The 16,006-nt window shown below is 34.3% G+C and overlaps 1 protein-coding gene across 1 annotated transcript; it reads left to right on the top strand.

The window, feature by feature from the left end:
* The first annotated feature begins 205 nt into the window (after window positions 1–205).
* Window positions 206–15,089, top strand: LOC114170430. The gene is made up of 10 exons (XM_028055906.1): window positions 206–545; window positions 588–795; window positions 1,560–1,613; window positions 1,793–1,860; window positions 1,997–2,058; window positions 2,507–2,601; window positions 13,457–13,563; window positions 13,819–14,005; window positions 14,269–14,426; window positions 14,940–15,089. The coding sequence occupies exons 1-8, from the start codon at window positions 206–208 to the stop codon at window positions 13,857–13,859; spliced, it is 975 nt and encodes a 324-aa protein (XP_027911707.1). The 3' UTR covers window positions 13,860–14,005; window positions 14,269–14,426; window positions 14,940–15,089.
* Window positions 15,090–16,006: the final 917 nt, after the last annotated feature.

Here is a 16,006-nt window from a genome sequence, read left to right as displayed (position 1 = left end):
TAAAAATCACTCATGAAAATTTTTGGCAATTTTGGTGATATCAATATTATGTTTTCCTTAAAAAGAAAGAAAGACCGTTATATATGATGCTCCGTTCCATCTCCAAAGTTTGAAATAAAAGAGGAAGAGCGTGTTTTTGGCGCCTTGTAAATTAGCTCAGACTCCTTCTCTGCGGTTCTTGAATCCATTCTTTCACTCTCTTCCCATGGCTGCTCCATCCGAATCATCTCTCATTTCGAAGCTTCAGTCCTCCGATTCCTCCGGCATCCACGCCCTAGTCTCCGATTACCTCCGTCCCCTAGCAGATCTCAAAGCGACAAAGAAATCCAAACCCGAACCAACCCTAATTTGCTCCCTCGCCAAGCGCTTTCTCTCCTTCCTCAACGCCTCCCGGGGCTTTCCAAGTCCAACGACGCCGTTTTGCTACTCGAACTGCTCCGCGTTTACAGGCTCTGCCTCGATTGCTTGGACACCGTCGCTTCTCAGTTGGCTTCCAAGCCATTCTCCATCGAATTCCAGAGACTTCGCTTCATGCACTGTCTCGAGTCCTGCGCACTCTTCGCCGAAGCCGAAGTCGAGGGTTTGAGAGTTCTTGAGAGGCTTCGACAGCCGAAAGAGGAAGGGCAAGCTTCTCCATGAAATAGACAAGGGCGGCGGAGGCAGTAAAGACTTATGTTCGTTGATAGTTGACATTGCCGTGAGCCTCGTGAGGTGTGCATCCGCGGGTTTGGCTAAAGAAGATGGCGATTTCAAGAAGGTGCTTCAGTTGGTGGAGGAAGTAACCCCTTGGCTCAAGTACGTTCCACTGTTATTGTTTCCATTGCTGCCTATAATTTTTTTGCTCTGCTTCTTTGTGTGTGTGTGTTTTATAGTGTATATTTCTGTTGCTATAGTTTAACCTGTGAATACGTGGACTCTTAGTTTACTCTGACATGAGGAACTCTGGATTAAGCATGTCTTGTGTCTTTAATACCGATATTTGAGAAATACCAGTATGCACGCACAGTCATGATTCATAAAACTCATCATCCATAATAACCACAATTAAGAATATTTTTTCTCAATAATATATATATATATATATATATATATATATATTCTATAATCGATTATAATACATTATTATTTAGAATATACATTTTTTATTTATTAAAAGTTTATAATACTTATTGTTTCAATTTAAAATTCATTTTAACTCCAATTTTTCAACTTTAAAAAATTTACTTTATATGAATAAAATAAAGTAAAAACTTTCCTTTTTTTTCTTGAATCCAAATTATTTTTTTACCTTTCCCAATATCTTTATTACAAAAACTTTAGCGCGCGTTATTTAACTCTTCACCTATATAACCATTGGTTACACGCGTTCTTGAGATTTCAAACATTTCTTTTTTTTCTTCTTCTTGCCAAGAAGAAACAAAGACAATGGCTACTCTCATCGACTCTCATTTCTTAGCGTTCACTACACTTATCACTGTGTATTCCCAATTTCTTTTTTTATTTTTTCAATTTCATATATTTTCTGATGTTCATCACAAACATTTTGTTTACATTTTCAGATTGACTATCGGTTTCTATTTTTCGTCATCACCGCGCTCCTCAAATTCGACAAAGTAACTGATTTTTCCGGGCGTTATTCTTTACTGCACTTTGAACTTTGATTTCAAAAGTAACTACTATTCTAGTCTGTTCTGGTAATAAACAAAGAAGTGGCTAGTATATTTTATTGTTCTTTTAATGAATAAAACAAAGTGGTTGTTCAAATCGTTCTGCCATCAATTTCTCTTTGAAGGAAGCACGAATTTCATTATAATTGCTGTATTGACACTGGTGATCAAAGGCTCGTGGTATTTTCGACAGGTAATCTAATGTATCATTTTCTTTTTGTGTATTTTGAATTATCAGGCTAAAAACAAATTATAATTGACAATTACAAAACAATCTTTATCCTCCTACCCGAGTTCCTATCAATCTTGAATAAATTCACTCTTTTCAGATAATCCTGACTTTGTTTGTTGGGATATGGGGAATTCGCCTGGCGCTTTTCCTGTTATTCAGGTATGTATATGTATAAGTCTATGTAATACGATTGAATGATGTCTTGTGAACTTTTCTTGCAATGCATCTTGATAAATTTGTGGTGGTAGCATTGTAGTACTTCTGTAGAGCATTGAGTAGTATAACTTTATTGAATTATACGTGGTTTGTCCCATATATCTCATACCATTTGGACCACTTTCACTCCAAATTCTTTTTCTTTTCATCTATCACCTTTTACATTGCCACAAGAAGAATGTTTCATTTCATCTTTAACTTTATATTCTTGAATTGAATGGGTTATTTTCTCTTTACTTTCCCAGAACATGAACGTATGATATGACTACCATATTGTATTCCTGTTGTTTATTTTTGTAAAATTCCCTTTTAATTGGAGCTCTTTTATATTATACTGCATTGTTTGGCGTGTAACTTGCATAGTTGTTCAATGACCAATTTGTGATTATAGGTGTGGACTGTGAGTTTACCGGTCACATTGGTTAATGCAAGCGACAAAAATCCCTTTCTACATGTTGTGGATGTAATAGGTTGGATTTTGGTGAGGTAAGTGCTAGTATTGCTTTCAAACGAAAATATTTTGGTATTACAGGGTTGTATATGGAAGAATGTACAGTAAGTTTTGTTGTAATTATTGTATGAATTTACTTTTATTATTACATTTTATGCACATTTTATTTATGGTGCATATTGGTGGTCTGAATGCAATTTTATACTCTGAACATGATTTGTCCATCCCTGTTCGTGTGCTCCCACCCTCATTGGCATGACGTCTCATGGCTTCTCAGGGCAAAAAATTCCATCAATTACAGCAGCGGTGATTGATTATTGGTCTTATGTTGTTCTTATGTTTATTTGTTTGAAACCAATAATTGTCTAACCTTATATGAGTAATATTGTTATGCTTAGGTGGTTGGTTATCGATAATGACCCCTAATGAAAGACTAGTGCATTTGTCCATTCCTAGTCTCCGTATATTGAGATGATTGACAATTTGCTTAGGTATCATGAGGTGTTGTGCGTTGTGCGCTGTGTTTTGTGCGTTGTGAACAAAGCCTATCATCTATGTTTTAGGGGTTAGGGTTTTTGATAATGGTGCCTAATACAAAAGTATATTACATCTATGTGTACATACTCAGTCTTTGTACATTGAGATGATTGACAATTTGCTTAGTGTTCATGGGGTGTGGTGGTGTGTGTTTTTCTTTTTTACGTTGTATATTGTGTGTTATGTGTTATTAATTGTGTTGTGTGCTGTGTGCTTTGCCGTGTGTTGTGCGTTCTTTATTATTAGTTGTGTGTTGTCTACTTTGTTGTGTTATGTTATGTTTTGTGTGTTGTGCACAGAGCCTATGTGTCCATACTCAGTCTTTGTTCATTGAGATGATTGACAATTTGCTTAGGGTTCATGAGTTGTTGTGTTTGTGATGTTATGGTGTGCGTTTTTCTATTTTACGTTGTGCATTGTGTGTTATGTGTTATTAGTTGTGTGCTCTGTGTTGTGTGCTTTGTCGTGTGTTGTGTGTTCTTTGTTATTAGTTCTGTGTTGTTTGCTTTGTTGAGTTGTGTTATGTTTTGTGTGTGTTATGTTTTGTTGCGTTCTGGTGTGAGTTTTTCAGTTGAGTTTTGGGTTGTGTTGTTTGTTATTAATTGTGTTGTGTGCTATGTGTTGTGTGTTTTGTGTTGTGTGCTTTGTCGTGTGTTGTGTGTTCTTTGTTATTAGTTTTGTGTTGTCTGCTTTGTTGAGTTATGTTATGTTTTGTGTGTTATGTTTTGTTGCGTTGTGGTGTGTGTTTTTCAGTTTTGAGTTTTATGTTGTTTGTTATTACTTGTGGGTTGTGTGTTATGTTTTGCGTGTTGCGTGTTATTAGCTGTGTTGTGTGTTGTACATTGTGTGCTGTGTTGTTTGTTGGCTGTAGGCTGAGGCGTGTCGCGTGTGCCGTCTGCTGTGTTTTTTTTTGTTATGTCAACTTTTGTATGTTATGCGCAGAGTATATCATCTATGATTTATGAGTTATGGTTATTTAGGGGTTGGGGGATTTAAGAATTAGGAGGATTTATAGGTTAGGAGGATTTATGGTTTAGACATTTAGGAGTTAACGAGATTTTGGGGGTTAGGGCTTTCAATAATGGTGCCTAATACAAAAGTATATGACATCTATGTGTACATACTCAGTCTTTGTACATTGAGATGATTAACAATTTGCTTAGGATTCACGGGGGTGTGGTGGTGTGTGTTTTTCTTTTTTGCGATGTATATTGTGTGTTATGTGTTATTAATTGTGTTGTGTATTGTGTGCTTTGTCGTGTGTTGTGCGTTCTTTATTATTAGTTGTGTGTTGTCTATTTTGTTGTGTTATTGTTATGTTTTGTGTGTTGTGCACAGAGCCTATGTCTCCATACTCAGTCTTTGTACATTAAAATGATTGACAATTTGCTTAGGGTTCATGAGTTGTTGTGTTTGTGGTGCTAGGATGTGTGTTTTTCTATTTTACATTGTGTATTGTGTGTTATGTGTTATTACTTGTGTGCTGTGTTATGTGCTTTGTCGTCTGTTGTGTGTTCTTTGTTATTAGTTCTATGTTGTTTGCTTTGCTTTGTTGAGTTGTGTTATGTTTTGTCTCTTATGTTTTGTTTCGTTGTGGTGTGTGTTTTTCAGTTTTAAGTTTTGGGTTATGTGTTGTTTGTTATTAGTTGTGTATTGTGTGTTGTGTTTTACGTGTTGCGTGTTATTAGCTGTGTGTTGTTTGTTCTATGTTGTGTGTTGTGTTGTCTGTTGGTTGTAGGCTGACGCATGCTGTGTGTGCTGTCTGCTGTGTTTTTTTCGTTGTTTCAATTTTTGTGTGTTATGCGTAGAGCGTATGATCTATGATTTATGAGTTATGGTTATTTGGGGGTTGGGGCATTTAGGGATTAGAAGGATTTATAAGTTAGGAGGATTTATGGTTTAAAAATTTAGGAGTTAGGGGTATTTAGGGGGTTACAACTTTCAATAATGGTGCCTAATACAGAAGTATAGGACATTTATGTGTACATACTCAGTCTTTGTATATTGAGATGATTGACAATTTGCTTATGGTTCATGGGTTGTGGTGGTGTGTGTTTTTCTTTTTTGCGTTGTGTATTATGTGTTATGTGTTATTAATTGTGTTATGTGTTGTGTGGTTTGTCGTGTGTTAGGTGTTCTTTATTATTAGTTTTGTGTTGTTTACTTTGTTGTGTTATGTTATATTTTGTATGTTGTGCACAAAGCCTATAATGTATGATATAGGGGTTAGGTGTTAGGGGTTACGGGTTAGTAGTTAGGCGTTATAGGTTTTCATTGTCATGTTTGTATTACTTTTGTTGTTTCCGGCATTTACTCGAAATAATTGTAGTTTTAAACCTAGACTTCGTAATTCTACTATTTATATTGATTTAGGCTTTATTGACGTAAAATGTTAAATATTATAGGTTCTTAAGATACATTATCTTTTAATTGTTAGAGTATTATGTATAAGCAGAATTATATCATTTTTGCTTTACTGGAGTAGAAGGTCAAGTTTTACGAGTTCGTAAGGTAAATTATTTTTTTCTTATGTGAGAACTATGTAGTTTTTGTCATGAACTATCATTCTTATTTATTTGTATATTTCTTTGTCTTACAAAAACTGTAATTTGAGATGTAGTTTCGCTTGTTGTTATCAACATCGTGTTGAATTTGAAATTGCGTTTAGTTGCAGATTCAAGATGGGGAGGACTTCAATTCAAGAAATAGGAGTTGAATTTTCAATAATAAGAAGTTTAATTCAACTTTTGATCCAACTTTTTATGTCCTTTGTTCAATATTATGATTTTTTTTTCTGAACTCTTTCTCAAAGCATTATTCTAGCTAACAAAACATGAATGGTTTGTGATTAGCATTTTTCAAGGATGTGGTGTTCGAGGATTTGTAGATCTTCTGAATAGTGGTCGAAGGAAAGGAATTGTAAGATCTAGAATTACATGCTGACTTAGGGTATTATTTTCTTACTATAAATTGTAATTTGAGATGTAGTTTCGTTTGTTGTTCTTATCAAAGTTTTGTTGAATTTTGAAATTGCATTCAGTTGGAGAAGGGGAGGATTTGTAGATCCAAGCAATGGAAGTTGGATTTTCAATAATAAGGTGTTTCATACAACTTTTGATCCAAAATTTTGTGTACTTTGTTAAAGATTACGATTTTTATTTTCGAACTCTTTCTCTAGGCATTATTAAACATGACCTTACATGCTGACTTAAGGTATTATGATCTTACTACATTTTTCGTTTCTTCATTTTTATAGGTGATTGAACCATCTTGCAATATATTTGAAGATCTTTGCAAAAAAATTTTCACACTTCAGGTTAGAGAACTTTTGTGTACTTGTTTCCTATGTTTCCTATGTTTCCACCATCATTAATACCACGTTTGTATTGCTTTTGCTATTGCAGGCATTGAGTCGAAGCAATTATGGTTCTCAACCTTTACTTAGTAATTATTCTATTTCTATCCATTTCTCACCATTGAATGTTAATAATAATTATTTTACTAATCTTTTGGTTGAAGATCATTCTTAAGGTATTATGTTACATTCAATTACCTATTTCTTGTAATATTATGAGTCGTATATGTTGTATTTGTCCTTTATGGTAAGATTTATTTATCATTTCATTATTTTGTATGTGGTGTAGCTTGTTGACTTTCTGTACTTGTTTCCTGTGTTTCCACCACCATTAATACCATTTTTGTATTGCTTTTGTTATTGCAGACATTGAGTTGAAGCAGTTATGGTTCTCAACCTCTACTTAGTAATTATTCTATTTCTATCCATTTCTCACCATTGAATGTTAATAATCAATATTTTACTAATCTTTTGGTTGAAGATAATTCTTAAGGTATTATGTTACATTCAATTACCTATTTCCTGTAATATTATCAGTCGTATATGTTGTATTTGTCCTTTATGATAGAGATTTCTCTATCATTTAATTATTTTTTATGTGGTGTAGCTTGGTGGCTTGAATTTAACACTACAAGGCAAACGTCGACTTTGTCCTTGTTTCCTGTGTTTCCACCATCATTAATACCATGTTTGTATTGCTTTTGCTATTGCAGGCATTGAGTCGAAGTAGTTATGGTTCTCAACCTCTACTTAGTAATTATTCTATTTCTATCCATTTCTCACCATTGAATGTTAATAATCAATATTTTACTAATCTTTTAGTTGAAGATCATTTTTAAGGTATTATGTTACATTCAATTACCTATTTCTTATAATATTCTCAGTCATATATGTTGTATTTGTCCTTTATGATAAGATTTATTTATCATTTCATTATTTTTTATGTGGTGTAGCTTGGTGGCTTGAATTCAACACTACAAGGCAAACGTTGACTTTCTGTACTTGTGTCCTGTATTTCCACCATCATTAATACCATGTTTGTATTGCTTTTCCTATTGCAGGCATTGAGTCAAAGCAGTTATGGTTCTCAACCTCTACTTAGTAATTATTCTATTTCTATCCATTTCTCAACATTGAATGTTAATAATCAATATTTTACTAATCTTTTGGTTGAAGATCATTCTTAAGGTATTATGTTACATTCAATTACCTATTTCTTGTAATATTCTCAGTCATATATGTTGTATTTGTCCTTTATGATAAGATTTATTTATCATTTCATTATTTTTTATATGGTGTAGCTTGGTGGCTTGAATTCAACACTACAAGGCAAACGTTGATTTTCTGTACTTGTTTTATGTGTTTCCACCATCATTAATTCCATGTTTGTATTGCTTTTCCTATTGCAGGCATTGAGTCGAAGCAGTTATGGTTCTCAACCTCTACTTAGTTATTATTCTATTTCTATCCATTTCTCACCATTGAATGTTAATAATCAATATTTTACTAATCTTTTGGTTGAAGATCATTCTTAAGGTATTATGTTACATTCATTTACCTATTTCTTGTAATATTATCAGTCATATATGTTGTATTTGTCCTTTATGATTGAGATTTCTTTATCATTTCATTATTTTTGATGTGGTGTAGCTTGGTGGCTTGAATTCAACACTACAAAGCAAACGTCGACTTTCTGTACTTGTTTCATGTGTTTCCACCATAATTATTGCCATGTTTGTATTGCTTTTGTTATTGCAGGCATTGAGTCGAAGCAGTTATGGTTCTCAACCTCTACTTAGTAATTATTCTATTTCTATCCATTTCTCACCATTGAATGTTAATAATCAATATTTTACAAATCTTTTGGCTGAAGATCATTCTTAAGGTATTATGTTACATTCGATTACATATTTATTGTAATATTATCTGTCATGTTCTATTTGTCCTTTGTGATAAGATTTCTTTATCATTTCATTTTTTTTTATGTGGTGTAGCTTGGTGGCTTGAATTCAACACTACAATGCAAACGTTGACTTTCTGTACTTGTTTCCTGTGTTTCCACCACCATTAATACCATTTTTGTATTGCTTTTGCTATTGCAGGCATTGAGTCGAAGCAGTTATGGTTCTCAACCTCTACTTAGTAATTATTCTATTTCTATCCATTTCTCACCATTGAATGTTAATAATCCATATTTTACTAATCTTTTGGTTGAAGATCATTCTTATAGTATTATGTTACATTCGATTACCTATTTATTGTAATATTATCTGTCATACATGTTCTATTTGTCCTTTGTGATAAGATTTCTTTATCATTTCATTTTTTTTTATGTGGTGTAGCTTGGTGGCTTGAATTCAACACTACAATGCAAACGTTGACTTTCTGTACTTGTTTCCTGTGTTTCCACCACCATTAATACCATTTTTGTATTGCTTTTGCTATTGCAGGCATTGAGTCGAAGCAGTTATGATTCTCAACCTTTACTTAGTAATTATTCTATTTCTATCCATTTCTCACCATTGAATGTTAATAATCTATATTTTACTAATCTTTTGGTTGAAGATCATTCTTAAGGTATTATGTTACATTCAATTACCTATTTCTTGTAATATTATCAGTCGTATATGTTGTATTTTGTCCTTTATGATAGATATTTCTTTATTATTTCATTATAGTCGTATATGTTGTGTTAAGTGTTATTAGTTGTGTATTGATTGTTATGTGTTATTAGTTGTGTATTGATTGTTATGTGTTATTAGTTGTGTGCTAATGTGTTGTGTTGTTGTGCTGTTGTATGCTGATGTTAAGGGTTTGGCGATTGGGGGGTAGGGGTTGGGGGTTGGGGGTTAGGGGTTAGGGTTTTCGATAATGACGCTTAATACAAAAGTATATGACATATATCTGTCCATACTTATTCTTTTTACATTTAGTTTATTGACAATTTGCTTATGGTTCATGGGATGTTGTGGTGTGTATTTTTGTGTTTTGAGTTATGTGTCGTGTGTTGTGTATTATTATCTATGTGTTATTAGTTGTTTGTTGTGTCCTTTGTTCAATTGCAACAATGAATGATTATGTTATTCTCATGTCAATTTGTATCAAATTAATAATTGTCTGACCTTATACGAGTAATGTTATGCTTAGGTGGTTGGCTTTCGATTAAGAAGCCTAATATAAAAGTATTGGGCATCTTTCCATACTCAGTCTTTATACGTTGAGATGACTGACAATTTGCTTAGGGTTCATGGGGTGTGTGCTTGGGGTGCTATGGTGTGTGATTTTGGGTTTTGAGTTGTGTGTCGTGTGTTATTAGCTGTGTGTTGTGCATTGTGCGTTGGGCGTTACCCGTTGTGCGTTGTGCATTGTGTGTTGTGTTGTTGTTGTGCTGTTGTGTTCTGATGTGTTGTGTTGTGCTATTGTGCTGCTCCCTTGTTGTGCTGCTTGTTGATGTGTGTTGTTCTGTGATATTGTGTTGTTATGCTGTTGTGTTGTGTCTTGTTTGTTGTCTATATGGCAAAAGTATATGGTATCTATCTGTGCATACTTATTTTTTTTACATTGAGATTGTTGACAATTTGCTTATGGTTCATGGGATGTTGTGGTGTGTATTTTTGTGTTTTGGTTGTGTGTCATGTATTATTATCTGTGTTATTAGTTGTTTGTTGTGTCCTTTGTAGCAGTGAATGATTAATCATCTAATGTTATTCTCATGTCAATTTGTTTCAAATTAATAATTGTCTAACCTTATACGAGTAATGTTATGCTTAGTGGTTGGCTTTCGATTAAGAAGCCTAATATAAAAGTATTAGGCATCTTTATATATTGAGATGACCGATAATTTGCTTAGGGTTCATGGGGTGTGTGCTTGGAGTGTTATAGTGTGTGATTTTGTGTTTTGAGTTGTGTGTCATGTGTTATTAGGTGTGTTGTGCATTGTGTGTTGTGCTTTTGTGTGCTGATGTCTGCTGTTGTGTTTTGATGTGCTGTTGTGCTGCTTGTTGTTGTGTGCTATGTGTTGTTATGTTGTTGTGTTGTGTTTTGTTTGTCGACTACAGACTGACGCGTGTATCATCCGTGTCATATATGATTAAAGAGTTATGGTTGTGGTTAGGAATTATGGGATGTAGGGGTTAGGGAGATGTAAGGGTTAGGGGGATTTAGGGGGGGTTGCGAGAATTTAGGGGTTAGGAGGTGGGGAGAGGGGGATTTAGGGGTGGTGGTTGGGAGGTTTTGGGGGTGGGGAGTGGTGGGGTTGGGTGTTAGGGGGATTTAGTGGTGGGGGTTGGGGGGATTTACGGGTAAGGGTGATTTAAGTGTTAGGGTTTTCGATAATGGCGCCTAATACAAAAGTATAGGGTATCTATTTGTCCATACTTATTCTTTTTACATTGAGATGATTAACAATTTGCTTATGGTTCATGGGGTGATATGGTGTGTATTTTTGTGTTTTGAGTTGTGTGTCGTGTATTATTAGCTATGTTTTATTAATTGTTTGTTGTGTCCTTTGTTTTGTTGTGCGCATTGTGTCATGTTTTAGGGGTCAAGGCTTTGGATAATGGCACCTAGTATAAGAGAGTAGGGCTTCTATTTGTCCATGTCTTTGTACGTTGAGATTATCTACAATTTGCTCAGATACACAAAGTGTTGTGCTTAGGGTGTTGTGGTGTGTGTTTTTCAGTTTTTAGTTGTGTGTTGTGTTGTGGTTTGTTGTTTCCTTAATTTGTTGTATTTGAATGGTTTTATTTTTCTTTACTTTCATATTTTACTTTCCTAATTTGCATCGAATGTTGCTAGGCGTGACCTCCCTTCAGAGTGAATTTTTTAGGTTAATTTTTGGAACATTTTTGTTGATTTATGTATAGCCTAGAATTGTCCTGCTTTTACTTTCTTCATTGTTCTGTTTTACTCATTGTTTTTTATTTGTGGTGTAGCTTGGTGTCTTAAATTCAACATTACAAGGTTAGTGATTAGTGGTTTTATATTGTTTTTATGATTGTTTGTTTTGAACCAATAATTATTTAACTTTGTTAGAGTAATGTTGTTTTATCTTTGAGTAATCTTATTTATTTGTTTCATTATTTTTTTACTTAAACCTTTTTTTAACCATATTTTGATTTTTTGTTCCAACTTGAATTACTAACATGCTGATCTTGGGTTTTAAGTCTACTTTTGACTTTCTTTTGTTGGTTTTAAGGTGAGTTTTAATCTTTATTGATGATTTGAGTTCAGATTTTAGATTTTGAACTCCTTGTACTGTTTCGAAACTTGTTACAGTATGTTTGAGCCTTATTCTTGCTACCTAGGCTGATTTTACACATGGGCATAATGTTACATTGCCAACTTTCAAAGTTTGGATATTTCAAACTTTTTTATGCAATCATTCATTGTTAAGTATAGTAAATTTTTCATAATAACTTCAGTTCTAGATCAGTATGACATTTTTTAATTAATGTGTGTGATGTGCTCATGATTTCTAGTTTTTGGCAGAACTTGAATTGACTCTAGTTGACATAGCTTGTTTTCAATTGCAACTCTTGAGATGATATTAGGCCATTGTTGTTTCTGTAGCCACTTGACCAAATAAAGCCTATCTTGAATCATTTACCATTGAACCCAATTTTTGAGCCTGTTTTGACCTGTTTTTGTGACTGACCTGCTCATTTCAAGTCTTTGGACCAGAAAAACTCTATGTACCTTGCTATTGAGCTGTGAAAGGGGCTTTGGAACTGTTTTGGGAGATTTTGGTAAAATTCAAGTGTGTGGTTAAAGTTAATTAAAGGAAATGTCACACAGTATAATATAAGAAGCAAAATCAACGGAGTATAGTGCCACTCCTACATATATCCCAAGTATTTAAAGGACAATAATAGAGGCACACCACGATGCCAAATACAAAGTAATGTAAGAGAGTGATAATAATTTAAATAAATTCCAAGAGAAGACAATACATGGGCCTTAGCCCTAAATGGAAAGCCCAAAACAGAAGCCAGTCCAGAGGCTAAGCAGGGGAACCATCACGTACCCCAAATCAGTTGGGCCTAGGGCTGACCCAAAGGGAAACCAGACTTGATTGACGTACCAAACCCTAGCTGAGAGAGAGACGGCTGCGACTCTAAGGAAGAGGGGTTGTTTCTGAAATTGAGTAGAATGAGTGTGTTAGGGCAGACTTAGGGTCTGGTTTCCCTTTGGGCCAGCCCTAGGCCCAACTGATTTTGGGTAGCCTTTTAAAATAAGGGCAGCAATGTAAGTGGGCCTTACAGAAATCATTTTGTAATGTGCTGAAAAGTTTGAAAGTGGCTTGAGAAAGAAAAAAAAAAGAAAAATGAAAGACAAAAATAAATTGTTTGATTATACCTGAAAAGAGAGAAAAAATATAGAATGAGAAGGGAAAAAATGAAAGTAAGAGAGTGATGTCTGAATCTGTGTGATGTCTTGAGGAGCATGACCTTACACTTGATTTTTTCAAATTTCTTGCCATTGTTCCTTCACTTCTCTTTAGTGCTTAGCCTTGAATCCTTTTCCATATCTTACCCTTTACCTTGGCCACATTACAAGTTGAAAATAAGTCCTATTGATCTTGAGTTGTATTGATGATGAGTAGTGTATTAGAGGCTCTTCAAGCCTATGCTAGAGCTAATTCGTGACGTGCTTTGCTGAGAGATAAACACTAGCCTGGAACACAAGAGGATGACTTATACACTGACTGTGAGGTTGTTTGTGCTGATTTATAAACTGATGTTTGAATGAATACTTCTTGCTTGATAAGTTTGACCTGTATTCAACATGTTTGGAGTTTTAAAGGTTTGATTGGTTCTTTTTTCTGGTGCATAACAGTAGCAGCTGGGTAGTGAGATAAGGATTCAATCCAAATCTGTAAATTGCTTCATAGTTTTTGTTTTCATTTGTGTTTGTCCAGGAGTGCAGAGGTTCTTTGAAATTTAAGCTGTCATTGTTTTGGTTATTAGTTGGTAATTCTATGTTATCTTGTTGCATAGTGGGGTTGATCGGTTCAAGAGACCGTTTGCACATCTTGAGGAGCATTATGGGAACAGTGAACGAAGCACTCCATTGCATTGCAGAGACAACATGTCTCCTTACCTAGGCAAGTCTTGGTTAAACATTTGGTTCAAACTTGTCCAACATGTCCAAATACTGGATTACCAACTTACACATTAAACAGTATTTGTCTTGTTTTTTTGTATTTTGGAGATTTGGTTGGTTTCATATTTGTTATTACTCATGGATTTTAATCTTATGTCCAGTTTATTAGTGTCTTTTCTTAGATGAGATTGGTAGACAAGTCTGTGAACCTTTTCTATGGTATTGTGGGAGTTATATGCAATTTCACTTTATGCAGAGAGAGAGTTTGTGCTCCCAAGGATGAAAGTAAACAACTGAACGATATTGAAAATGTTCCAGGGTCTGATGCGACAGGTGCTCAAAATGGAACCTCCAGATCAAACTACAGTGCGCGTAGCTTGTTAAAAAGTGCTAGTATTAGTGCTTCCAAGTGTGTAGTTGTGAAACAAAATAAAGATCCAAAGGTAGTATCTAACTCTATCTTTTCAAATGCTTGGCTTTATTAAGTGAGAAATTGTTAAATGATTTATAAACATGAGATTCCAACCCATCTTTAGTATACAACACATGTAAACGCATTCTTCACTTTAGAATTGGAACCTCATGGTTTTGGACCTCATAATAGTTTCTTCCTAGTTAGATATTTTGGAAATATATGGAATAATTGGTTGCAATTTTTGTCGTGAATAAAATATATTGATGTAATTGTGTATTTGTTTTGCATTAGCAAGAGGCAATGAAGGAGATAAATGATGAGACGATGGATGGAGTGACATGTTGCTGCCCTCCATGCTTGATTTTGATATTGGTGTTGCTTCGTACCTTCTTCCATGCTCTGATTCTTTGAACAACGAGAGAGAGGTGGTGATGGTGGTTTGAAACACTGTTAGTGCTTCTATTGCCTTTATAATTTTATTTATAGGATGATTAGTTAAAGTTTTTGTCTTATATCTTCTATTGTACATTTTGAATGATATAGGCTTTTTTGTTTATTCGATATTACTGCTTTATATTTATGGGTAGTAGCAGTTTTTGTTTAGTGATGCTTAGTACCGTCAGATTTTGATTTGGTGAGGAGGCAAAGAAACTGTTATTGTCTTTTTCTGTTGTGGTTTCTACGTCCCTGAGCAGTCTGGATTGTTTGAAAAATGTTTATTTTCCAAATTCATTCATCTCCTATTTGGAAGTTACTGATAGCAAGATCTGATGTGTTGAATTTGAGAAGGTTGGAGTTCAGAAAGTTACTGAATTATTACATTGAGCATTTATCTTCAGAACTGCTAATATTGATTTCTGCATTTGTTACCATATAGGTTATGTTTAGATCAGTTTTTCTTTGGGTGTATAAATTACTTTAAAGTTAAAGCTGAAAATAAGAGCTATGTTTATTTCTTTTAGGTTTTAAGAAGGCCAAGCAAAAGCTGCTTAACTCTGCACTCGTTTGACACATAAACCCACGCACGGCACTTGAAGTGTTGCTTCACCTGGGTGCTGTTGTAGACTTTCCGGGCAAGGGTGGTCTTCCCCAATCCCCCATGCCAATGACCGAGACAGCATTACGATTTGAACCACCTTCCAGGAGTCGCTTGATGAGATCCTTGGAGTCATGAACAAAGCCAACCACGTCATCTTCCTCCACATATCTTCTTAGCTTGTGCAGTGATTTTGCTCTTTCCTTCTCCCCCTCTTCCTCTTCTTCTGCTGCAGATTGATTATTGGTTTCTTTGAAAGCATCATATTTGCTTTTGTTGTCGCGTATTTCGTTGAGAGTGGCTTTGATCTTGTCTATTTTTTCTGCTACATCGCGAAGCAACCTTGCTTGGCCAAAGCCACGGATTCTACTCATTTTCCCTTGGAATATTTATCAGAGTACTGCACCTTCTACTCATTTACCGTAGAATGTTTATATTTATGACAGTACCACCGTGTTCAGTTTATTTCCTCTTATTAGATGTGATAGAATCATTAATATATTTAAGTCAAAGACTCAGTGTTGAATGAAAACGAAATTGCTTCAACACGACATTCAAATATAGTGTATGTTTCGCTGGGGCTTTACTTAGATATAAGAGGATCCAACCCCTTATTAATAACTTTCACCAAATGTACCACTCTAATACTTTTCTTTGATTTTATGAATAATTAAATTGCTAATATTATGTTTTACGCATGCTAAAATAATGTTATATATGAATTTTGATAGTGTTAATATCAAGTAGGAAATCGTATTCATTATATATTTTTCATAGAACTAATAATTAAATAATAGTGTAAACCCTATATTAAGTATAGTTCATATTCACAATTTCAAATTATATAATAAACTATCTTTCAAAATATAAAACTAATATAACATTTAGAAGATTGTACAAAATTGTCCTATATAAACAGAGTCATACACAAATCTCGTCCCCACTTCAACAGATTCATTGTTGTCTATTAATCCCGCCTGCATCATTATTTAT

Source organism: Vigna unguiculata, chromosome 11 (genome assembly GCF_004118075.2).
Source record: "Vigna unguiculata cultivar IT97K-499-35 chromosome 11, ASM411807v1, whole genome shotgun sequence".
Lineage (NCBI taxonomy): Eukaryota > Viridiplantae > Streptophyta > Magnoliopsida > Fabales > Fabaceae > Vigna > Vigna unguiculata.
Note: the sequence above shows the minus strand (reverse complement) of the source record. Positions and strands in the feature narration are given on the sequence as shown.